We start from the raw sequence: 27,423 nt of genomic DNA, 5'->3' as shown, positions 1-27,423 counted from the left end.
ATTTCAAGTGAGTTTTCAACTCAGTTCAAGTTAAAGTTTCATCCTCTTTTTTTTCCATCCTTTTCCTTATTTGCACACACACACACTCACTCACTCACACCAGTCTCTCTCTCTCTCTCTCTCATTCACACACAAACAATTAACACGATTAATACTCATTGACTTTATATTTTTGATAGATTCCACTTCCCTCACTGCCTCATCTAATCATCATCTTAATCAACCTTATCATCATTGTCATTATCACCAGAGTGAATAAGAGAGTGAGAGAAAACATCTTAGTTAACCTTGATAACACGATAATCATAATAAGCCAACAATTAACTAACCAACTTTGAAATAAACAAAAAAGTTTCATCAAAAGAAAAAACCTAATGACAAAAATTACGATTAAAAAAACAATTATCAAGAATATACATTTAATTGTTATGTTTAATTACTAATTAATAAACAAGTAAAAAGCTGCGAAAGAAATTAAAAAGATTGATAATGACAACGATGATCATGATTTTGATGACAATGAAAATTTAATTATAATCTTAAAGTGAACAATTAAATATTTCATCTCAGAACTTTCTGATAGAGTCGAAAGAGAAGAAGAAAAAAAAATTCTAATAATAAAACAGTTACTAAATTAGAAGAAGAAAACAAAGTGAGCTTTTTTTACTTCTCCTCTCTCTCTCTCTCTCTCTCTTCTAATATCAAAACCTCTCCCGTCGAACCTCCTCCTCCTCCTCCCACCACCGAACTCACTCTATCCTTTTTATCATCCAATTCTCTCTCTCTCCGAAAATAATTTCTCTCTTTTTTTTTCATATATTCAGTTCCAACATGATGAAAGTTACCATGACTTGATCACTTTGTACCTTGTGAAAGTTATATATACACATATATACATATATTAATAAAGAGTTTTGGAAAAACAATTAACCTTATTAAGTTTTGTTATTAATATAATTGTTTATTTAATTATAAGCAATTAAGTTTTGTGTCAATCCATCATCAATCTAATCTTCATCATCAACTTGAACATCACCAAATCATCATCATCACAATTAATCTCACTCACTCACTCACTCACTCTCTCTCTCTCTCTCTCTCTCTCTCTCTCTCAATCATCTTTATATTTTAATTTTCTTTCGTTGATTAACTTGTTTAACTCTCAACAACATCAACAATCAACAATCAACTTCCACTTTTCTTATGAAACCAACAACAACAACAACACACCAACAATTAATATATTAAATTACAACAAATTAACCATTGAATTGATATTATATCAATTGATCCAGGAGAAGAAAAAAAAAGGAAATACAATAAAAGGAAATTGGATTAAAGGTTAAGTGATATTCTAATTTAATAATAATAACAATTAATTTTCAACCTTCAGAATCAGTGTAATCATCTTTGGTCATTATTTGGTCAACATCAATATCAATTATATAACGAAAGTGTCTCTCTCTTGATAACTTTTGTTTACTATCAACATCACTGTTTGTAAACAAATACAAATACACAGAAAGTGAGAGAGGGACTTCAAGTGATTAATCAAATTAAATAAATACAACAACAACAACAACAACAACAACAATCTATGGAAGATTAATTGTTTTGTCAAACTGATCAACACCAATTCATCATTGATAGATGAACATTAAAATTATTTGCTTGAAAGATTTAATATCTTGAATGAACATAATTACACCTCTGCAAATCCTCCTGGTTAATCAGCAACAATCAACATCATTAGTAATCAACGTTCATCATCAACACCCATGTAGTTACACACAAATAGTGAGAGAGAGGGAGAGTGAGAGAGAAAGTGAAAGAAAACATAGAATTTAAATCAATTTGGAAATTTATCAACGAAAAATCGAACAAAAACAAACTCGATAAGAATAAAATAATAATTTTCTCTTCAGTTTTTTCTATCCCAATGTTATCATGTTCGTGTGTGTGTCTCGGTGTTGGTGTCAGGGTTGAGAAAGTGAAAGGAAGGAAATAGGAAGGAAAAAGAAGAAGAAAAATTTCAAAGTAAAACCAAAGTGAAATTTCATCTCGATTCTCATCATCCTCATCCTTAGAATCTTCATCTTCATCTTGATCATCATCATCATTGAATTTCAACCAAACAACGAGATTGAGGAAACTTTTGAGAGAAAAATAAAATTACTCTCTCTTTCTCTTTCTCTCTCCAATAATATTTTACTATCATCATCATTATCATTATCATCAATATCTAGAAGAGTAAAATGAATCAACTGGAAATCATTGGAAGAAAAAATCAATCATGATAAGTAGTAGCATCTGAAAGTCACAAGCAGAAAGATATTGATTTAATTTGGTTGCAAGAGAAAAGGCAAAAATAATAACAGAAAGAGAGAAACAAACAAACAAAAAAGATGAAGAGATGATGATAAAGATGAAGATGGAAAGTGAAATTCAACCTCTTCATCCTCCATTCATCTTGTTGATCAATTGTTAGCATCTCTCTCTCTCTCTTTCTCTCTCAACCTTTACAACCACCTACACCTCCTTGTCTTGCTCATCATCAAATTATCAACATCATCATCAAGCTACTGTTAATATTGAATCATGTCAACAGAGCCAAAAAATAATCACAATCAAAAAGTTTTCTTCATCAATAATAATCATCATCAGTAATTGAATAAAACAAACACACCAACAGAAATTAAAAGTGTTCAATTCAAATTCAAGGAATCAGTTAATTAATCTCTATTAAGGTTTATAAATCATTATCATTATTAATTGTGATATATTGTCTGAGTGTTTTTATTATTATGGTGATGAAATTTTTTCCAAGTTAATTGTGACAATTTAACGTCTTTTTTTTTGCTGGTGATGACTAAAGAAAATGTGATTTCCAGTTAATCCTTAATGATGAATACATGATGATTACACCATCATTTGATTTCTATTATAATTTAAGTGTAATCATCTGGAATCCTGGTTATCTATTAATTACCAGTCCACCCACAACAACAATTAAACGTTTTCTATTAAATTCAATACCATCATCATCATCATCAACAACAACAATTGTATCATCTTTGTTAATATTATTACCTCTTACAATTAAATCACCAATAAATCAACTGCAACCAAAACTGATTGAAAATCACCACCAATTGATATTAACACAGCAACAATTTACCTCTTCATCTTTATCCCCTGAATCCTCAATATCAGTGAAAAAATCATTATCATCATCATACAGAGAAAGAGGTAATAATCATCATCATCATCATCTCCATCTCCATCATCATCCTGAAACAAATCTAATTGATAAAATCTCTAGCATTTCATTATTATCCAATTTTTCAAATTTTTCGTTACGTTGGTTAACCAAACCAATAACAATAATAATGGCTGACTATTCATCGGCTTTATCATCTGTTAACGCTGTTGCAGCTTCAGCAGCCATGGCAGCATTCACATCATCAATTTCCTCTTCCTTTCCCGGTGCTGGGATAAGTAATAGTAACAGTATCGGCAATGGGTCACCGATAACCAGGGTAACCTCATCAGTTTTAAATTCAAGTGATTCGGGTTACGGGTCACCCAGTGATACCTTAATTACCTGGCAAGAGGTGACAATTTTATTATTAAAGATAATAAGCTGTGGAAGTATAATATTAATGGCAATTTTTGGTAATTTATTGATTATTATAAGTGTTTATCGTCATCAACGATTACGAATAACAACCAATTATTTTGTTGTCTCGTTAGCCTGTGCCGATATCCTTGTCGCTCTTTTTGCCATGACCTTTAAAGCCTCCGTAGCGATAACTGGCCGCTGGTTTTTGGGTAAATTGGTTTGTGACTTTTGGAATTCCTGTGATGTACTTTTCTCAACGGCTTCAATAATGCACCTTTGCTGTATCTCGGTTGACAGATACTATGCCATCATTAAACCGTTAGATTATCCAATGAAAATAACCAATCGTGCGGTGGCCATAATGTTAGCCGTTGTTTGGATAAGCTCAACTTTAATCTCATTTGTACCCATTTTCACTGGACTTTATACCACAAGTGAACACATGATCTATCAACAATCCCATCCGGATGAGTGCTCATTCAAAGTTAATCTACCCTATTCATTAATATCATCATCCGTCTCATTCTGGATTCCCTGTACTGTGATGTTGTTTACCTATTGGAGGATTTATGTTGAAGCAACTAAACAGGAAAAAATGTTATATAAACACACCCAAATGATACCCAAAGTCCAACAAACTCATCATCATCATCATCATCATCACCATCATAAGCATCATTATAATACATCATCATCTCATCATAGCCAACAACAACAACAATTACATACTCAAACAACAAATTATTCAACAGGGCCCAGTGTGGGTGGGGGAGGTACAACCAATAATAATAACACTGCTAATAACAATAATAATAAGGATAATAATATTGTGACTTGTGGGATTGGTACAAATCCCTGTGCTACAACAACAACAACCGCCGCCGCCGCCGCGGCCGTGGCCACAACGACAACAACGGCGACAGCAACAACAACACTTACTAATACCAATGATACTGGTAATGGTTCCTCATCATCAGGATCTCATATAACGGTACATGCACCACCTCATCGTAATTCACACGGCGATGATACTGAAAGTGGACAATCAACACCAACCAAACGTTGTATTAATAAAATGAAACGTGAACATAAAGCAGCTAAAACCCTTGGTATCATCATGGGTGCTTTTATCGCCTGTTGGTTACCCTTTTTTGTTACATATGTTACTCTATCAGTGTGTGGTGATTCTTGTGTTGATTTTCCAGATATTGTGGTGGACACACTTTTCTGGGTGGGTTATTTTAATTCTGCCATTAATCCAGTAATCTATGCTTATTTTAATCGGGAATTTCGTGAAGCCTTCAAGGAGACCATACAAAATGTTTTCTGTTGCTGTCTTCAAGTTGAATGTTTACAAGGTCCAAGGAATAATTCATCGATACACTTTAATTGTACCTACAGGTCAACCCAAGATATTGGCCTGGTCGAAAATAAGTATGTAAAAGATTGACAAATGGTGTAAAAGAAAAACAGAAAAAGAAACCCTTCCATCACCCTTGACCTCTCCAAACTGACCACTACTCTCTCTCTCTCCCTCTCTCCCAGAAAAAGACACAAACACCAACAGCTAACTACGACTAAAAACAAGCTGAAAACTTATACATATAAATGAATATATACAAATATATATATATTATAGTTATTAATAAAATATTATATAATTAAATACGATTATCAAAAAGTTATATTTCTATTGATTACAATTTAAATTGATCGTAACTTTTATTGGCGCGACTTTGATTGTTATTCAAATTTACCATGTAAATGATGAGATTGGATCATTTGGATTATCCTTTTGGTTTGTTTTGCTATTTTTTTTTGTTCAAAGTTAATTATCGTTGATTTGGTTTGTTTGATTGTTGATTATTGATTAGCTGAAATTGAATGATTATCGTCTTCTGGCAATCAAAGTTAACATTTTCTCACAACATTTGATAAATTGTCAAATTTATCAACTTGAACGTTTAACTTATATTATTATCATCATTATCTTCATTGGTAATCTTATTATTAATATCTCTCTGTCACTTTCAACCCAATCAAATCAATCACAATCAGCATGATGATGATGAAACGATAGGGAATCAGTTTCATTGATTGAGATTGAAATTGAAATTTATAAACAACAAGAGTACAAAATAAAAAATCTCATACTAATTAATAGGAAAAAAAAGGGAAAGTTAATTAAAAGAAGGACAAATAATTAAGATTTCAAGTGATTATTTAGTTTCTCATTTACGATTATGATGATGAATTGATGAATGACCATCAACAAGAATCATTATAATCGTTGAAACAATCAAGACCACAACTTTGTTTCTATTGAATCTTAATTTTTTTTCATATTTTCTTTTGTCTTAATTTGCAATTTCATCTTGATTGTTGTTGCTAATAGTTTCATTTACACTCAATTTCAATTTCAATTTAATCAAATGAGAATCAGAATCAAACGATAACCTTGCATTGTTGATTAATCACTAACCTCGAGTGTGTAAGTGAAACTTTTTAACAACAATCAAGATATCAAATTATAAGAAACTTTAATTGTTTTCTCTTGCTATTTAAAATTACTTTATCATTGAATTTTTAAATTAAACTCTTCCAGTTTTCTCACAAGTTTCATATAAACATATACACAACAATTAACAACAATTAAGGTGAAATAATGATAATTATAACTTGGAAACATTGTTTTTCTTTGTTATAATTCACCTTGTTTCAGTTTTGGTGAGAAATAAATATTATAAATTAATATTTCTCCAACGAGGATTAAAGCTGAATTAAAATTCTGATTAAGTTTCATTTTCAGAAGAATGAACTTTTCACAGATTAAAATTAATTCATGAATTCATGTTTCAAGATGGGTTTAAGAGTGGGAAAAATAATCTCTCAGGAAATTATCTCAGGGTTAAGCCATTTAAAGCTAAGCTGAATATAGAAAATTGAGAAAAAAAAGAAAAACTTTTCGAGCCAAAATTCAATTCAACTGAACTAAATTCATCGATTATTCTGAGAAATTATATTCTTATCACTCAGACTCATCTTTGGCTCTCTACTCACCGTCATTCATATTGTTTCAAACTTTTTCATTCAAAATTTGAGATTTTAAATCTTTATCGAAGCGAAAAAGTTCAATCAAATGTTAGTAAACTTGTTAATTCAGTTGTGATTAGTTGAAACTTTCATGAGAATATTTTTCCATTCAAAATTTTATCGCAGTTTACCAAGTAATTAACCTTTTCTCCGTAAATGCTGAATATTCAATTGGAAGATGTGAGTAGACCTTTCGATTGAAAATCTATTTCGAAAGTGAAATCGAGGTCTATTTTAGGTCAATGGTCCTCGAAAAAGTCTCGAGAAAAGTGTTTTCCATGTTAACTTTACGAAGAAAGTGAGAGGAAAAACTACTTTTACTTTCGTTAATTAAACACATTGATGAGGTTTTCGAGTGAGCGAGAGAGAGAGAGAGAGAGAGAGAAAAGTCGTTGGAACTGTTCAATATTCTTGAGAGTTAAATACACACAATTTAACATTATCTTTCCTCGAATCAACCTCGATTTTGTCCCAATTTCTATTCGACAACTCATATTACATTGGCCATTGTAAGTGCTCACCCTAAGGAATAGATGATGAGATTTATAAATATTCAATTCTACTTATTATTATTATATCGATCGGATAAAAGAAGGAAGAAAAAAAAAGAGATGATAAAATAATTCCAAGATATAACACAAAAGGATAACATGAATTAGATTGCAATTGAGATTATAATGAAAGATGATGATAAGACTTGATCATCATCTCCCTCTCTTTTTTTTCCTGTTATCATCATCTAAAAATAATTAGATAAAAATTGTATCACTAATCAAATTTGTATTTATCATGAAAATGAACGTGTTTTATCTGGTAAAAATCATATTCAGTCCTGGAATGAACATGATTAATCTAATCAACTTGATAATAATGATGATAATAATTAAATCTTCATCACTATGAGAGTTAATTGGGAGGAAATGTAATAATTATTAATACTTTCGTTACAGAGAAAGAAAGAAGCAAAGAAGAAGAAGAAGAAAAAACAATACTGAATACTCATCATTCTTGGAATAATCATTTTTCTCACGAATATCATCATGAATTTCAACTTGAGGTTTGCAACTTAGAAAAGAATAAAGAACTTGCCTTAAGTCACATTTTCTACAGATAATAACCAATAGATTGGTAATAGAAGATCAATTTCACCTTTTGCGATTTCGCTCCTTTCAGTTCTCATCAAGTTTCTCGATTCTCATAATATCATATATTATATATAGATCATAATTCCAATAAATATGACATCCCTTCAGTTTCTCAATGAGAGTTCAAGTTTTGTTCATTTCTATTCAATTTAAATACCAATAATCATAATCGATTCTGGTTAATAATGTCATCATACCTTTTTGAATTCAAAATTCAATCATTCTTTATCCATCCCTGTCATCATCTATTCATCTCTCTCTCTCTCTACTAACAAGAATACTCCTTTCAGAATATCTTGAAATATCCAATCACCATGATAACTGTTATCGTATCACAATGAAAGTATTATTTTGAAATTCGAAATAACCAAAATTCTCAATGTAAAGTTGGAAACTTGTAAGACAAAATTACACCAATCATTTAAGAGAACCTAATGTAAGAATTTGAGAGAAAAGTTGAAGTGATAAATTGATTGTTCACTCAGAGAAATACAAGAGATGAACGAATGATTTTTTCATGATCTTAATCGACTTTCGTCATACCAATATAATGGTAGAAATAGATTATACTTTTACTCGGAATCTCTCTCTCTCTCTCTCTCTCTCTGCTTCTTCTTATTATTCTTATTCCGTTTTATTTAAATTCTTATCAATCCTTAAAAGTTTCCAACCAGAATTGTAACATAACAGTTGAAGTAAAATCTTTATACTGAAACTTTTTCTTCCTATTATCACGTTGAGTGTGAAAATCTTTGTTTCAATCCATTGGAAATTAGCTTCGTTTCTTTTTTATCTTGGTGAAAAATCAACTCTCCAACTAATAGTTTCAATCAATCGATCATTTATCATCACAATCTTCATCTCGATTCATTTCCCATTCCACCTTATTGTTCATTGCACCTTGAAATCCACACACAACCAACTCACTACAATTCCCAATCTCTTTGTCAACCTTTCTATTTAAACTTCACTGTCTCAATTCATTTTGTAAATTCAACTTGAACCCCATGGGAAATTCATTAAAATAACCACTTTTACCGCTCTTTTTTCATCATTCCTCCCAGAATTTACACTCAGAAAGATTTCCAAACTCTCTCTCTCTCTCTCTCTCACCCAATATCATGTTAATCAAAGATATTCACACTACTATCTTTCTCATTGATTTCAGTTCATTGTTATCATTTGTGTCTTCATCCAGTCATCCATAATTTCAGTTCTCTCCATGATATCAGCTCCAATATTATCTATTATATGATAGTAATCATCCTACAATTAGATGATAAAATCAAAGTCAATATTTAAGTCATCGTTTGTCATCATTTTATTATAGTCATTATCTTAACCATAATAGTGAACATCTTATCATTTTTTTGTTATTATTAGAACATTGAATGAAGATAATATGAGAAAAGGTTAATCAATTGGTTTAGAAATGAAAAATCTTGATATATCATAATGAACTGAGATTTTCATCTCAGTTTATCTTTAAGTTATCTCTTATTATTATCGATAATATAAGTTGATGGGACGAAAAATGGTAAAATGATAATCTCCAAGTTACTCTTCATCTTTAACTTTTCTCATTAACAGAAAACGGAATCAAATCTTCATCTCTCCTCATGGCTCATCATCATCATCATTGTTTCCTTTAGTCATGATAAACTGACCATGAATACACTCAAATCTTAAACCTTCCCTTAAGATGAAGATGGTAAAGATTGATAAACATTTTTGAAAGCCATTTCCTCATCATTTTTAAGATTATGTCTCCATCTAAATTGTATTCTTGTTAATCTTGGTGACAGATAATTAGTCAATAATCTGAATCACTTGAAATAAGACTTGATAATTAAACACCTTGATGAACAAACACTTACAACCCAATCTAATTTATAACCAGAATCTCATCATCATGAATTATTCAAAGATGATGAGATTGATTATACTTTTAACACAACTCATCATGATGATGATGATCATCATGAAAATCATTCATTATCATGTATAATTAAAATTGTACAATCTTCTTGAATCCCTGATAATTCATCATGCAAACCTGATTACATGTTTCATCAACTCAATAATTATTATCGTATTACCTATTGGTAAGTTTGTTTGAAAATGTTACTAAATCGTATCATTAATATCATGGTATTCACCTTGGAAATGAATTTTTGTTCAATATCATGGAACATGAAAATCTCTAATCAATAATCATAAGCAATCAAATTCTATTGTGAGTATAATCATCATCACCGTTTCTAGCAATTAGCTGATTGTTGAGAGTGGAAATGTTGTTCAGACTATTGAGAATATAAGAGGAAGAAAGTGAAAAGAAAAAAAAAAAACATTTTATTCCATGTTGAAAGTTTTCTCTCTCTCTCTCCATCATCTCTTTCATTTCATCGTCTTATTTTCCAGGATGGAACTGAATTTTCTGCCTGGAAAACCTGAATTGTTGATTCTCTTTTCTGTCTAAATCAATCATTCAACTTAATTTCATCTTCGTCTCTCTCTCTCTCCCACTCTTTTCTTATCTCTTACCCTGACATTTGACTGATCGATAAAAATAATAAACTTCCATATCATTTCATGCCCTCAGGAAGTTTTCTATTCACTCATGATCATGATCATGATAACTGATTATCTGTCAGTAAACTTGATAAGTTTCATCTTAACAGAATACTAATCATATCTTACCAATATCATATTAGACAAAATTGATTTGTCAACTGATTTAATTATATTGATAATCTAAGAAATCAGAAACTATTATCTGATGAGTGGTAACATTGAATTTTTGACCAACTTGAGGAAAAAAAATTCCACATCAAATTTAATATAATGTAAATCTATTAATTGCTTGACTGCGGAGATAAATGATAAGTTTGACAGGAGGAGAAAAAAAAGTTCTAAACCTCGAAACTTTTTCATCAACTTTCCAAATAAAACCAACAACATATAACAACAGAACTACACTTTACATGAGAGAGATAATATCCTGAGAATATCTTATTCAATCATGTGAAGGAACCAATTTCTAAATAGTATCTAAGTTTGATAATCTCTTATCCCATGAAAGAAAATGCAAAAAAAAACTTCTCCTTACATGAATCGTAAATTATAACAAATGAATTTATTGAAATTTCTTTTTTTTCCTCTTCTTTTTTCTTCAGTCGAAAAATATTAAAATTCATTCAATGAACATTCATAATAAGAATTCAGGTTTCATGTTATTTATTGTTGTTCATGATTTGAAACATTGAATAACTTTTCTCTTTTTTACTTATTTCAGAATTGAGAAAACATTTCCTGAACATTACATGTTATTCAGATGATTAGGTTAATTTTTTCTCATTTTCATTTGCCTACTCAGTGAGAGCGTATTCATTATAATATCAATGAAATTTCATGGAACTTTATTTTTTTCTTTCTAAATCATCATCATACAAATTGGTTGACATGATAATGATAATCATCTTCGCGATAGTATTAATAATATAATGAAGTTATTATGACACATAAAAATGAAACAAAAGCTAAAGGATTAAATCGTCAACCTGGGCCATTACTTACACCTTCCTAATCTGCATCCTGATGACATGTCTCAATCTTTTTCACTTTTAACTTGATAAAATATCAGATTAACTTCCGGTTCAACTTGAATAACCATCTAAGTTAATCATAACACCGAAAAGAGAAACTGATTATAACCCTGAAATGCTGCAAATAAAAAGACGAGCCTTAAATTGCGTGTTGATTAACATTTCCTGATTCAATTAAGTTCATCAAGAAAGAAAAGAAAAGATAAAAGGAGATGTCAAGATGAGCAAGAGAACTTTTTTTTTGCATTTTCTCTCTCAGTTTCTATAAAAAAAGCTGAAAATTTCATGAGAGACTGAATATTATTCAGAGCGAATAATAAACTTCATTGAAACTGCAACTTTGTTAAACTTTACACTAAACCTTAACCACTGAACAATTTACAAATTATAAATAAAGATGATTGATTACTTTAAGATTAACTGATAAATACCAGTATTATCCTTTCATTTCACTGAGAATATAATTTTCATGGTGAATGTTCAGATTGTTCTGATCTTTGGGCAGAAAATTTTGTCATTCGTAATAATTGTGTGTACCCTGATGATATCATGGTGAGAATTCAAGTTTTACGTTTAATTTTTAGTTTCTCTCATTCTTTCAAACTGAAACACAAACACTGAATTCATCATGAAAAGGAAAACAATAATATTCTGTCACCATAACCATCCTGAGGTTCAGGTAAATTGCATTTTTGCATTTTCAACATTAAGAAAAATGTAAAAATTATTCCATCAATTATTATTAAAATTATCATTATTAGGATATTGCATTTGTAAAAGTCTGATAACATGATGCTAATAATCATGATAGCAATAATAATAATGATTACTATGCTTATAACTTTACCTAATGATGATCGATTAAAGTTCTGGAAGAAAAAAAAATTCAGCCAAATTCAAGAAAGAGGAGAAAACGATTCTTTTTATTAATAGTGTCTTATGATTATGTTCATGATAATCGTCATAATTATCATGTTATTAATAATTTGGGCGAACTAAAGTTCTGTTGAATTTTTTTGTGAATTAGCGATTTCGATGTTATTCATTTAGCTCTGGTTTCTTTTTTTTTCCTGGAAAATTATGATTATAAAATTAACCTTGAAATCTTTTCTCACTCTTATTTTCGTAATTAAATGCCATGATTAACTATCGTAAGACAATTTAATTCATCTTAATTATTTGCTATTTGTCGTGTTATATGCTAGATGTACCAAAAAGTTGTTTCGTTTTTGGCTCTCTGATTTGTCCAAATATTTCTCGAAATTCAATCGAGTATTGAATACGTCATGTATTTTGGTTCAAACTTAATCGGTACTGATACGATTTTGTAATATTGGCATAACAATCAGAATCTCCACTGAATACAGGGAGAGAGGAAAATTATGAATAATATGAATCCAATTATTTTCAACCGAAGGAGGAATTATCTTCATTCATCGTGAGCAAATTGATTCTCTCGGTGATTACGATTCATTGGAAGATGGAAATAGTTGGAAAGATCTTTTGAAACATTTATCAGAGCAAATGATGAGAGTTAGTCCAAAGATGTGTAAAAACACAGCATTGCAAATTCCCGCCAATGGGTTTACCTGGAAAAAGCAATTTCATGAATGAACATCCAAGAAAAGTTCATGGATTAAACTTACTTTTTTTACTATTATATTAATACTACTTTTTGGGTACCCGCTGTATACAATTTTTAGCGATTTAGTTTGAATACAAGGAGATGAAAAGATGAAACAAAAGATGAGAGATGAAAGTTCCTGTGAGATGTTGATCATGATTCGGATCATTCAAGATGAATTCATCCAGATAAAGGTGAATAGAGTAACTTTTATTGTTTTTTTTATATCTCCATTTAATGTTGAGTTGATATTCTTATGAATTTTACTATTAACATGCAATTGAATTAAATTTTTACATGAAGAGTCTTTTTGTTAACCTTCATGGAAACTCATTCATCTGAATTATGAAACTTTCACTTGTCATTATTTTTTACCACTTTCAACTACAGGACAGTTTTCAAATTTTGTTGATTCTCAGTGTTTTTCCCCTGAGAGTTAAAAAAAACTCTCATCATTTTCATCATGAAACAAATTATCATACTAGAGTTACTTTGAATCTTTAATTCCAAGCCAATTCCAGTTTCTCCTCTCTAATCATCATGGTGATAAATCTGACAATAAGATTCAATCATTTTAACTCAACTCGATCATGAAATTCAAAGTACATTACATATTAATAGGTAAACTTTATATAACTTTGTAATGGTAAGTTGAATACATGATTATGATGATGATGATGATTCCAATCAGCTATATTTAAATTGCAAAATTTTTCGTCAAATTTCATCAAAAAAAACTGATACAAAATATGTAAATATACTTACAGGTAGAAGGGAAAAAGTTTTCAAAGAAATTCTGAGAAATTGTTGATCTTTTATCATGTGTATATATAAGATTGCAAAGGTAAGCATTATTTTTTATTTTCTAGCGAAAACAACATAAGAAATGTAATCACAGCAAATAAAAAAAGCAAAAGAAAAAGGCAAGGATTGAAAGAGAAAAGGTAAGAAAAAATTAACAAATAAGATTCATCTTATTCATTTTGTATTCCATGAGATTCATCATGATGCCAAGAATAGGTTGATGGCCTTGAGGCTTTTTTTATCAACTCGATGTCTCGATTACCTTGATTTAAAGCCAACCGGTGAGCAATCAAGAGGAGACAACAAGGTTTCATGTTTGATGTTGCGTCAAGTTGATCATGTTAATTTTCATCTTGATGATAATTATTGTAAGCATATGATGATAATGATGATGAGAAGTAGAAACTTAAAAGGCTAAAGAAGATGAAACAGTGAAATTGATGAGGATGCTAAGGGTATAACATTGCAAGAGGTTAATTAATGTTATCACAATTTTCATTAAAAATACACTAAAGACTTTTCTCATCTCTCTCTCTCTCTCTCTCTCTCTTGGTGTCTTTGTCTCTTTCTTTTTTCTGCCACCTACACTTTATTATCATCTTTCACATCATCATAATTATTATCATCATTTTCCTAGTCGGATGAGGATGATGATCATGTTCATGTGTATGATATGGTTCAAAGTTGACACAATTTCTGAGTAAAGTGTCACTTTAGTATCACTTTCCTCCCTCTGACTCTTATCATTACTTTTGGTATTAATGGATAAGATTTCAAGTTATCAAAGAGTTGAGGAAGATAAAAGATGATGATGATGAGGATGAAGATGAAGATGAGGATAATAATAAGGGAAATGAAATTTAGGTTAGAAGAGGAGGAAAAGATGATCAAGAAAAAAAAAGATGATGAACATAAAATTAATGTACAACTAATAACATGTAACAATCTCAAGTGTATATGATATTTAAGATGTTCATGGGAAAATGTTTACAGTTAGATGAGAAAACGATGATGATGATGATGAGGAGGAGGAAGATTTAGCCGAGGAGACAAAAGCTCAATGGGAATTTTAGTCTTGACCATTAGATGGTCACTATTAAGATAATTCTGGAAATAGTGAGAGAGTTTTGATGATGCTAGTTGAAGACATTAGTGCGAATAACAGATTAGGATTAAAGTTTGGGCTTTTCTCTTGCGGTTCATTCTCATTTTATCTTGATTATCATGATGATTAGCTTGGTGATTTATATTGAATTGATTCTGATATTTGGTCGATTTATTTGTTTCTGGTTAATTAGAGTAACAAGATTGTGAGCTGATTATGAAATTAGATGAGATCGACAATGATTGTGACCTTGAATTGATACTTAGTAATGAATTATGATGAAGTTGATGAAGAGTGAAGGATGTTAGAGAGAGAGAAAGAGAGTGAGCTAGGGAGTGAGGAAGTGAGAGAGAGAGAGAGACAGAGAGTATCATGAATTCATTTGAGGTCGTCTAGACGATGAAGGTGATCACGAATTCTGAGTAATGATAATTTGTTGGTGAAAAAAAAGATGACTATATATTTGGTGTATCTACAAGGTAAAGAAGGTGAAAATGAGGGAGATGTTGAAGATGATAAAATAGATGGAAATAAATATAACATATTCTTTGAGGAAAGAAAAATGATCATGAAGAAAAGTGAGAGAAGGAAAGATGCTGATGATGAATCGAAAAGGATTGAATTACATGGAGATGAAGAAGATGGGTAAGAAAAGTAAGAGAATGAAACTCAATCTGATGAATTTTTTTTCTTTTCTTTCTTACATCAAATGCAGCATCATGATGATAAGAAAAGAAGAAGAAAAAAAAATGATGAGAGAGAAAGAGAGAGAGAGAGAGAGAGAGAGACATGGCTGAATAGATCTGAATGGATGGAGTTGGAAAGAAAATGATGAGAAGCAATGGAAGCAGAATTTAAGGCCAAAGAAGCAGATGAAGAGGAAAATGAATATAAGGAGTAGAACGATTCTGAATAAAAGCTTAAACTAAATTGAGGGAAAAAAGTGAAATGAAACACAAGAGAAAAGATGAGGAGAATAAATGAAAGATGAACAAGAGAGAAAAATGATGATTAAAGATGACGAAGAATCAAGGGTTTAATACTACGAACAAATTCGTTGACTCAGCGTGAGTTTGCGTTGAGAAAATACTGATAAACGAATTTAAGGAATGCGCAGTTATTCATTACTCGAAAAATAAGTGAAGAGAAAAGAGAGAGATTGTTAAGTCATAAAAAAGAGACAATTTCAATGAGAGAGACACGAAGGTTGGTGAGTGAGAGAAAGAAAGAAAGAAAGAAAGAGAGAGAGATGAAGAAAATTTGGGAGAGAGTGGATTAGAAATTAGGTGGAAAATTTCATCGAAAGACTAACAAGAAGAAAAAAATAGAACTTAAGATGAAAGAGAATAAAGAGAATAAAGAGAGAGAATATTAAAAGAAGAAGATGATGATGAATAAAAAATCCTGAGGAGATAAAAGTTCATTGGAAGGTAGCATGGAGAGGCGAAGAAAGAATGAAAATTATGAACATTCAAGGAGAAAAAAAGAGAAAAAATAGAACAAAATTCGATAAAAGTAGGTTGAATGCTATGGTTTAGATCGTTTCATCGAAGATAAAATCGATATAATATGGTTACTTGATCACACAAAATAGTTTAACATTCTCACCCAACCCCTTCCTCTCTCTCTCTCTCTCTCTCTCTCTCTCCCACCTCCTACTTCTCATCATCATCTCACTACAACTCAAAACATTCACCAGTCCAAAAAATCATCATCACATATTCATCTTTACATGAATGTGCAAGTAAACTCATGAGCTCCCAGTTACTCTCTCCAGAGAGCTTCTCTCTCTCTCTCTCAGAATTCATATTTCCATTGATTAATAAATGATAATGATCATGATGCATGAATGCTTATAAGGCAAGTTGCTTTTTTCATGGAACAACAACAAAAAAAACACTGAGTTGACTTATTTGTTATTATCGATGGACCTTATATTATATTATAAAATAGGAATACAAACATTTTCATCCATCATTGAACATCATTGAGAATCCATCTTAATATTTCAGCTCAATATCACATTAACTTCATTCATTATCCCGATTCAACTTTTCATCCAGCTTATTCCCACTTCAATTGGTATAACCATTATAGCAATTAATTATTATATTAAAATTAACATCCTAATTTAGAAAATGTTAATCTTTCTGTTTATTAAAAAATTTTCATCTCAAATTCATGAATTCTGATTGAATTTTTTGCTCATATATTAATATAATTTTCATCATCATCATCATCAACATATCAATCTAATGAGCTAAATCAATCATCCATTTTCAACTGAGCCAAAGTTTTAATCTCATATTCAAATGTTACAAAATTGTTCAATTAACTAACCATGTAAATATCATGACAAAAAAAACGAGGTCACAATATCAAAGGGATTAAGAACCGTTAGAAAACTGAATCAACAAATTGTTTATAACATTAAATAAGAAAATGATAATTAGTTAATCACATATTTAACATTGTAAGCATCTTACATAACCATGATTACATTTAATTCATTGATTGTAATGAATCATGAGCCATAATTACATGATATTCATGGTGAAATATATTAAATATATTAAAGTTTTAACGAAATTTGCAAACAAATGAAAGTAAAAAACAAAAAAAAAGTTCAACAGATAAACTTAAAGTTTAGTTGAGAAAATTTTTCACTTCAAGTTTCATGATAATTCATTTTCATTGTGAATTCATATCAACATATTATTTAGTTTTTTCCTTCATTATCATCATCATCATTTATCTAGAAAATAGTTCATGATGAAGATGAAGATGAAGATGAAGATGAAGATGAAGATGAAGATGAAGATGCTGATGAGTGGGTGGAAAGTGTAGGTAAAGGGTGGATGATAATATAATATTTGATATAAAGAAAAGCTTTCAACTGTCAAAATGCACTTATCTTATTCTTGGTTCAGGTAAAAATGTCTCAAGGTGTATAGTGAGATTTAAATATAACAAAGAGATCGAAATAAAAATTTCTTCATCATTCTGAATAACTCATAATATATAAGATATTAATTATCTACTATTATGTTCAACATAATCAATGGTAATCATTACCTGGGCGATTATTTCAAATTTACCTGAGTGAGATACTCTTGGAAATTTCTCTCTCTCTCTCTCTCCATAATCATCTGAATGTATTTACCTCTCATCTTTACCTTTGGTTTAAATTATTCTGGAAAGGTATGGAAAATTATTCTTTGGAACCAGAATTTGCAGCATGAATATTTTATTTGATTCATCAAATTAACTGTCACACTCTTCATGGTCATAACCTTTTCCGCTAATTTATAAACCATTCAAACTGTTGATTAAGTGTCAAAAATTCATTATCATTGTCATGATATTGAAGAGAGAGAGAAATAATCTTCAATTAATCATAAAAGTTTTTTTTCCTTCTAAATTTTCATTAGTTTTGTTGTTATTGACGATTAATTTTCAGATATGATTTTATATCATGGTTGATTACTGGTCAGTTTAAATGGTCACTTCGCTCAGAGATAAACTTTAAAACTACTTCTCTTTAATTCTGATGATAACTTTTTCTACTTTATTTCAATACTTGAGATTTTGTTGTTTTCTACTCCTCCACTTACATCAATTACTTTATTACTTATGTTATCTCTTGTTTACCCATGAGAAGCTCACTCAACCTCCCACTATTTGTAATCATCATCATCTTCCTGGTTATCCTCATCCTTAAGTTTATCTCCTTTGGACATTTTTTCTCGACAAACAAAAAACAACCTAATCTCATTTGACAAAATCTTCACCTTCTTTTTCATCCTTCTCTTTATCTCCCTTTCTTCAACTGAAGAAGATATAAATTCCAGGTTATTTCAATTCGTTTTCTTCCCCCAATACATTTACCTTCATTTCACCATCATCATCAACATCATCTCTCTCATCTCTTTCTTTTTATTCTTTCTTTCATCTCCCTACGAGTTTACATTAACAATATTATCGATCCATTGGAAAATCGTGAGTAGAAAGAGGTAACATTAAATATCGACAGAGAAAAGAGACAGAAGAAGGGAGCGAAGTAAGAGAAAGATGAGAATTCTGTCTTCGAACTCAGCTCTCTCTCTTTCTCTCTCTCTCTTTCTTTCTTTCTTTCTTTCTTTCTTTCTCTTTCATCCCTCAAATTTCGAGATCCTCAATAGTCACCCAGCCCTATACAATCTTCAATAATCTTTCTCTATTCTGTCTATTTACGTGTCTACATCATCATCATTTTCTCCTCTCTCTCTCTCACCATGGCGTTAAACCTGGACTTTGATGAGCAGAGCAAGAAAGAAGGACTTGGTTACCAGAATTACCCAAAAAAAGAGGACATGAAAAAGGTAGCATAACTTTTAGAACAAAGTTCAATGTTATTTATGTACATGAAGGAAGGATGAATGATAGAGAGAAAGAGAGAGAGATAGATAGATAGAGAGAGAGAGAGACAAAGATGATGATGATGATACCAACAAAAAAAAATAAAATGAATAAAGGTTACATGTTATCAGAAATATATTGACTTGAAAATTTGTTACTTATTTTGTTTCCATTTGAAGTGATGAAAACTTTCACTCTTGATGATTGAGATGATGAGTAAAGTGATGAAATTATTGTTAATGATAATGATTATCCTGATTTTTCATCGTTTATAAGGTGAATAGGGTTGATAAAATTACGATGTGAAACTTTTTCAATGGGAGCAATGAAAAAGATGATCTAATTTTTTTTATATTCACTCATATTTCTGGTAGCAAGGTGATGGGTTACAAGGCAGGAAGTTGATGATGAGAGATTGAGGATTTGGAAAAAGGAAATTAAGGATGATAAGGATGGAGGAGGATGAGGATGAGGATGTGGGAGACAAAAATGATGATAAGGTGAAAAAAACGAGATGAAAATGATAGAGTGGAAAAAAATTACAAGAATTTGCTTGGAGGATGAAAATAGTTAATCGGTTTTTAGCTCCAATTTCAATCTTCCAATAATTCTGAGCATCATCATCTTCAACTGAATCATTTTCACCCTGTTGACAAATGATTAAGTCAAAGGAATTTCTGACAAAGTAATTTCAATTACAAGTTACATTCTTATCCCAATCAACAATTAACTTTTTTCCATCTTCATCCTTTTCGTAGTTTCTTTTATTTGATTAACAGTAATTGTAACATCATCATGTTGAGTAAATCATTTGAATATCCTGCAACTGAAGGAGCACTTTAATTTCTCGACAACTGTAGTTTATTTTGTGAGAAGTGTATCTTAAGAATAAGAGAAAAATTTTGATTACTGATTATTGATTAACAGGTAAGTTTAAATCATTGAAGTTCTGCAGAAAATTCTGATAAAAATTGTCCATAAATTCAGTTGATTTGGTTGATTTTCATGAGTACGAACGAGTAACTTAATAAAATTGTAATTGAATTTAAATGCCAATATTTTAATTGGATAACTAAGTAAATTTTGGATTGAATTTTCTGTCATGTTATTATGATGTTTGATTTTCGTTCATTTGGTAATTAGGTTGAGCCAAGTTCTGGAGTTTTCATCATGAAATTACATGGGGAGCGAAAAGTAAGTGATAAGGTAACCAAAAAGTAGGACAATTTATTGAGTTCAATGTTACCATTAGTTTTGTCCATGTTTTCCTTGCAAATTCATTTCTGTTGTTATTTTAACTGAATCAAGTTTCAATTAGACTTTTATGACAAAATTTCATCAGCATTTATATTTTGTTTCTATCCACTTATAATCAAAAGTGAAATTTAAAAAAAACATTTGAAACATTAACCAGAATTTGGAGAGAGAGAGAGGAAGAAGTAAAAATAATAGATTTCATGTTTAGTATTCTGGTTAACAATGAAAAAAGGAAATAGAATGAAAAATAAATACAGTTATGGATAAGGATGCAAATACAAAAATAAGGAGACTGATGGTGAGAGAGAGAGAGAGAGAGAGAGAGAGAGAATATCTAATTTCATGATGAGAGAGAGCGAATGGAGAAAGTGAAGCGAAAATGTAGACAGAGAAAAAGATGATAAAAGTTTAAAGGGAAAAAGTTGATTTGCTATTTTTAGAAACTTCGACTCACTGATGTTCAGAACCAGATATCGATTCATACAAAGCGTAGTGGCCTCGAATACAGGGAGGAATTGGAATGGAAAGAGGAAGAGAGAGAGAGAAAGCTCAATATGTGTCATTTTCCGTTAGGTAAACAAATACAAGTTTTCTTAGGATTCTGAGAGAAATTTTATTCCATAAACTGTATGTTACCTGTCTCTTGATTCAATCTAATTAAGGTATTTCTCATTATCTTCTAATTGTATTACCAATATCATGGGATAATAATTGGAAATGGTTATTGAGTTAATGATGAAATAACTGATCGATCTGCAGATGAATTTGGATTTAAAGAAATGCGAAAATTTCAACAATTAATCAACAAGCAGCTAATTTATTTTGAACACAATTTATCTTGTTAATTTATTTTCCACAAGTAAAGTTAATTGCTATCATTATGTTCAAATAATTAACAGTTACCACTGACCTTGTGACCCCATTTTTAAGATTTCAAGTCTAATGAGTTAGTATTTGTTCATTAGATTTTGATTGAGATGATCAATGAAAGAGTGGAAAGTTTCATAAGTGAATATGTTCATCAACTTAGTAATATCATCATCATCTTAAGATGATAATCATCATCATCATTAGTTCTCCTAAATACTATCATCCTCATCTTTTTTTACCAATTGAGCTCCTTGAAGACCAAAAAGAAAGAAGAAAAGAAAGAGCAAACTCATTCCTTCTCCCTTTCATCCCGTATGTCTTCATCTCTCTCTCTCTCTCTCTCTCTCTCTCTCTTCATGGTGATTCTTTACTTTCATCCTCTTCCACCTTCCACTCCACCCTCCTTCCATCTTTTCCATCATCTTATTCTCAAAATAATCGATATAAAAAGAAAAACAATCGATATTCTCTCTTTCTCTTTCTCTCTTCCTCTTTCATCCAATCTTCAGTCTGGTATATCATCACCCTGATGATATTCAAGAACATGAAACATATAATGATGAAGATGATGCTAAAAGTTAACCACATAAAAAAGCATCAATTGATTTGTATATTATTTTATCTTGATGAAAGATAAATATGATCAGCAATTTTCATATCCAAAAAAAACCAAGTGACTTTCTAATGGAATCAAAGTGATCATCATCATCATTATTATCTTCATGGTGATTTATCACTTTCTAGGTTAGTAAAAAGATGATGAAAAGAAGCAAATCTTGAAATTATCCATTGAAATAGAAATGTAATAACAATCATCTGATGGTTATAATGGTTAATATCATCGACTTTGGATACTACGAACTCCTAATTTTGGGATACTCATCATTTCCAGCATTCTAATATCATCATCATCTTGTATTCAATAATAAGCTTTTTTTGTGACTCTATTTTCAGGGTACAAAAGGCACAATAGGCACAAAAGGCAATATCATGAAGGGAAAAAGCTTAATATTGACCATGGAGACTCAGTAGCTTCCGGAATTATCTGATAATATTTATATCTATTTACTATGATGTATTTTTTGGTGTTGAAAAGATGATGATGATAACAAAAGGGAAAAAAGAAGACGAGAAGAAGAAGAAGAAGAAGAAGAAAAGAAAACGAACAAAAATATTAGGGGTTACCCTTAATAAAAGAAAGAGGAAAATGAATATCGAAAGGAAGAGAATGATTATTATCGAAGATAGAAAAAGAATCGAAGATGAAAAATTCTATGGAAGATAATAAGTGATATTCTTACTCCTTCTCTCTAAGTGTTAACAGGTATTTCCGTTTCCACCTTTTACTGATTCTGTTTGTGAGAAGATAATAAAAAAAAACTTGATTGTTCAGCTCTAATAATAACCAAAGTTCAGTGATGATTATTATCACCTTGAGGTAAATGAGATACAACTTATAACTTGAGGTGATATTGTGATTAAAACTAATTGTAATTAGTTAATTGTGATGATTAAATGAAGAAAATGAAATTATTATCATCGAAATAGAAATTGGAATCGAGAAAATTAATAAAAAGTGACCAGTCAATTCCTTCAATTCTGATAAACCGGAAGTATAATATTAATTCAGTTGATCAGTTTTATCACTTTTCTGATAAACATTGATGTTAGTTGTTCTGATGGTGATATTAACTTAACAATCATAATAATATCAACAATTAAAAGGATGATAGAGTTTATTTACTCTTCACCAACATAATTTTCCCTGTGAATCAGTATTTATTTTACTGAATCAATTACACCAGAATTAGATACTTTTTCATTTGGTCAGTCTGAAAATGTTTCAACAAACTTACACATTAATAATTCAGATATTGACCAATGGGAAGAAATAAATTTGTTACTTTCTGACCCTCCTCTTATTTCATATCATCATCATCAATTTCAAGGTAATTTATTGGTCATCATGTTGATGACCATTAATAAGACGTCCAATGAACTAATATTTTGTAATGAATATAATCATTTGTATCGCTATTGATTTCATCATGTTGATTAGAATCACAATCTTACTCAAGTTGATTCACATTAATAATAATAATCTTTCATTGAATTAAAGATGAAACATTATCAATAAAAGTTATTATATTATTACCATTAACTAATTAATCAGATAAATCGTCAAAGATTATTGATTATCAAGGATAAGAAGAAGAAGAAAAAAATCAAGAATCAAGATTAATCGGGAAAAACTAAACCTCTAATTGTTGGATTGGAATCAGTTTTCCTCTGATAAACAGCAAGTAAACAATTTGTTGATTACCTTCAATCCCTAGATAATTAAATTCAATAAACAACCGTAACTATTTAAGTAACTTTTTATTAGCAATCAAATTGTTGCTAATAAATTTGTTTAATGATCCATTGATCGTCATCATCATCTCCCAACGATCATAATAATAAGTATCATAACATTTAAGTATAAAAATAAAGGTGAACAATATAAATTGTTTACCTGAGCAATAATAAAGATGAAAACAACAACAGTTAATCATGTCCACAATTTAATCCGTACGGTTAATTCAATCACAATGGTAATCCAATCAATCAAACAAACAAATATAAACAATTCAATGTATTCAAAATTGATTATTGGATAAATTTACCTACTTTTTTATATACACAATTTGCTGATGATCATTATTATTGCAATTACATTTTACCTTGAGCATCAAACTTTTTTTTTCTGTTTATTTATTTTCTTATTTACGTTTCCAACTCGATGTGTACATGTTTCAATTCATTTCATTTTACTAACCTACCTCATGGATGCAGGTTAACTGTATCTCTGCTTTATCCGTTTACTGTTAGTTTTTTATATATCTACTCTTCCTGTTTACTCAATTCTAATCATTTTATCATCATAGATATTTTTTTGTATTAACAAGAGAGGAAAAAATTGTTCCAATGAACAAAAAAAACTCACCTTAATGTGCTACTTTCTATGTTCATCCCTTCAGTTTAATGGTGAAGACATGGAAAGAAACAGAAAATAAAAAAGTGCTGAACTTTTTTACCTTTATTTTGATAACCATCGATTGTCTCTCTCTCTCTCTCTCTCTCTCTCTCTCTCTCTCATCAGTCTCCTTATTGGTGTATTCGAATCCTTATCCATAACTTTATTTTTTTATTCTCTTTCCTTTCTTATTTACTGTAGTCTAGTGATCAGCACTGGTTTCAAGTCTCTCTTTGTTATTAACTACACAGTCGGTTGAGTATTTTTTTTTGACTGAAATAGCCGGAAAGCGGCGACAAGAAAGCTCCTGTGACTTACCCGGTGGGATCTCCCTCTGAACAGAGTAAAGAGTATCTCTCTCTCAAGACTTATTTTTCTCTTCCCTCATCTCTCAAGTCAACTTTTAGCATCCTCCATCTCGTTAGCCTTGTTGATTGTTTACATCAACTGGATACACATCACTAAATATTAACAGTGTTAACTGTCATCAAACTTTCATCCTGAACAAATGATAAAAAAAAGGTAAATTTGTTTACTCATCATCATTATCATCATTAGAATTAAGTTTTAATGTTTCTCTCTCGTAATCTATTTGTGTCAACATTAAAGAAAATATTTCCAGGGTAAGCCTAATAATCAAGAGGAGTGTGGGGTATACATCATGCTAATTATTAATATCTAAATTTAAAAATGATATTAACGGTAAATTATCAGGGAAATGGGGAGAGAAATAAAGTTAACAATTTACTCTAAATTGATTACTTCTCATCAGCATAAAAAAAGCTCATTTTATAAGCCAATTTACCTTTTTATCCATTTACATTATCTATTTAACTATCAACTTCCATTGAAATCTTCCATCAACATCCTAAACCACCTTATTCCACTCATCATCTTATGTATATTCCTTTGTTTTATTCCTTTAGCATTCACCTGAATTTCTTGTTATCGAATATATAAAGTTCATTTTCAAGGCTTCCACCTAATAGTTTCCATTTATAATTCAGTAACTAAAATTAACTTGATCCTCTTTTTCATCATCATTATCATTCAACCAGTGTCATTAACATGAAACTGAGTCTGGGATGAGGATAAAGATGAAGATAATTTCACCTGATATAATGGAGCTCATATCAATATCATCTTTATACCAATTGTAATCCAAGATTTTCTTCATCAAGTTAATAGATATATTTATTTTCTTATATGGACAATGTTTCTTTTTCACAGTTTTACCGATAAAACTGAATCTGAAAGTTCTGAATTTCTTCATGATCATGTTTAATATTCCATTATATTCAATTTTCTCAGATAAATATTGACAATGGTAACTTTTCATTGGGGAGTTGAAAATGGATCAAAGATCGGATATTTACCTATGGTATCTGATAGGAAAATCGTTCAAATATTGAAAAAAATAACATGAAAGGAAGACGATGATTGAAACTTATCTAATTTACCTGACAAATTTCATGATAGAAATTCATATTCATATTATTACCTTGTTATAAAGGTTTTCACCTCCATGATCATGATTATCAGAAAAAAAACTCATCCATTAACTGATATGATTAAACTTGTAGATTAAATCTTAAGCTTACTAGCTAATCAATTCAATTTATCCCCATGAAATTTCATTCTCAGTCTTTCTGAAGATTCATTATTTTCCAACCAGAATAAGATTAGTATGATTTTTATTTTTCTCGTCTTTGTCTCTTCCAATGATTAATTAATGTTGAAATGGTTCTGTGAAAGTTTTCATTTGATTATCCCAAAGTTTCCATGATGAAATTGATGTTATATCATTCAGGAAGTTGAGATACAAAGTAACATGTTTTCAGTGTTGATTTAGTTTCTTATTTTTCCTCAAAGGTTGAAATTGTTTTTTTATCTTTTCCTGAATCCATCATTGATTGATTATTGATTAAGAAGTCACTTTCATTGATTGAATTAGATTGTTGTTGATTGTTGAAAAAAAAAGTTCACTACACCATAAGTTCATCATGTCAATAAAATGATCAACCAATTTTATTAAAATTTAATCAATATCTTTGTTAATCATCTGTTGGTGATGATCGGAAAATGGAAACGACAAAATTTCCAATAATTTTTCAATCTACTGGTTATTGTAACATTCAAGTTACTAATCATTTTCTAATTATAAGTTGATTTATTCAATAGTTTCCCCTGCTAACCAATATTAATCTTCATGAAAGGTTATAATGAACAGCGTCAATGTGTAGGAGGATAAAGTTCTGATGATGATTCCCTGGTTCTGTTTGAAAATATTACCCACCGAGTCCAGTCATGTTTACCAGTTAATCTGATGATGAGCATGGATTGTATTCAGATTATTCAGCGAAATCTGAATTGAAGATAAAATGCAAAAAAATAGCTACACAATAACAACATGAGAGATAAATTTATCTTCATCATTTTTTTTTCTTCCTCCTTTAATGTAAATATATATATAAAAGTGTACAAAAGGAATGCAAATGATAAGGATGAGATGAAAGATTATCATGGTGAATTCTGGTGATATAAGTTAACTTTGTATTCTGACTGATTCTGAATAGGATTTACCAAGTGAAAAATTTGTTACCATCAACATATTTCATGAAAACATCATTGTAAGGGAAACGCTTCGATTGCCTCTTTTCCCTTCTTAATTATTTTCTCTCTCCATCAACAATTAACTAATTATTACATTTGTTTATCCCGCTCTAAATCTTTGTAACCAATCACATGTCTTCCCTACCTGGATAAATACCTTAAGCATTTCCTTTTCCACATCAGTTGAACATAACCAGTTAATCACTTACTTATTGTTAATCACCTTTACTCTCAATTTCACCTTTAACCTCAAGTTAAAGTTTATCCTCTC

At 30.1% G+C, this 27,423-nt stretch overlaps 1 protein-coding gene across 1 annotated transcript; it reads left to right on the top strand.

The window, feature by feature from the left end:
* Positions 1–5,307, top strand: LOC128397537 (octopamine receptor beta-2R-like). Its single transcript, XM_053358275.1, has one exon. The coding sequence runs from the start codon at positions 2,913–2,915 to the stop codon at positions 5,070–5,072; it is 2,160 nt and encodes a 719-aa protein (XP_053214250.1). The 5' UTR covers positions 1–2,912; the 3' UTR covers positions 5,073–5,307.
* Positions 5,308–27,423: the final 22,116 nt, after the last annotated feature.

Source organism: Panonychus citri, unplaced genomic scaffold (genome assembly GCF_014898815.1).
Source record: "Panonychus citri isolate SS breed McGregor unplaced genomic scaffold, ASM1489881v1 Contig00033, whole genome shotgun sequence".
Taxonomy (NCBI): Eukaryota; Metazoa; Arthropoda; class Arachnida; order Trombidiformes; family Tetranychidae; genus Panonychus; species Panonychus citri.
The sequence above is the reverse complement of the archived record's forward strand: the minus strand, read 5'-3'. Positions and strand labels throughout refer to the sequence as shown.

What these genes read in the sequence shown, in the direction of transcription:
- LOC128397537 (XM_053358275.1), top strand. Translation starts at nt 2,913, where the DNA reads ATGATGATTACACCATCATTTGATTTCTATTATAATTTAAGTGTAATC.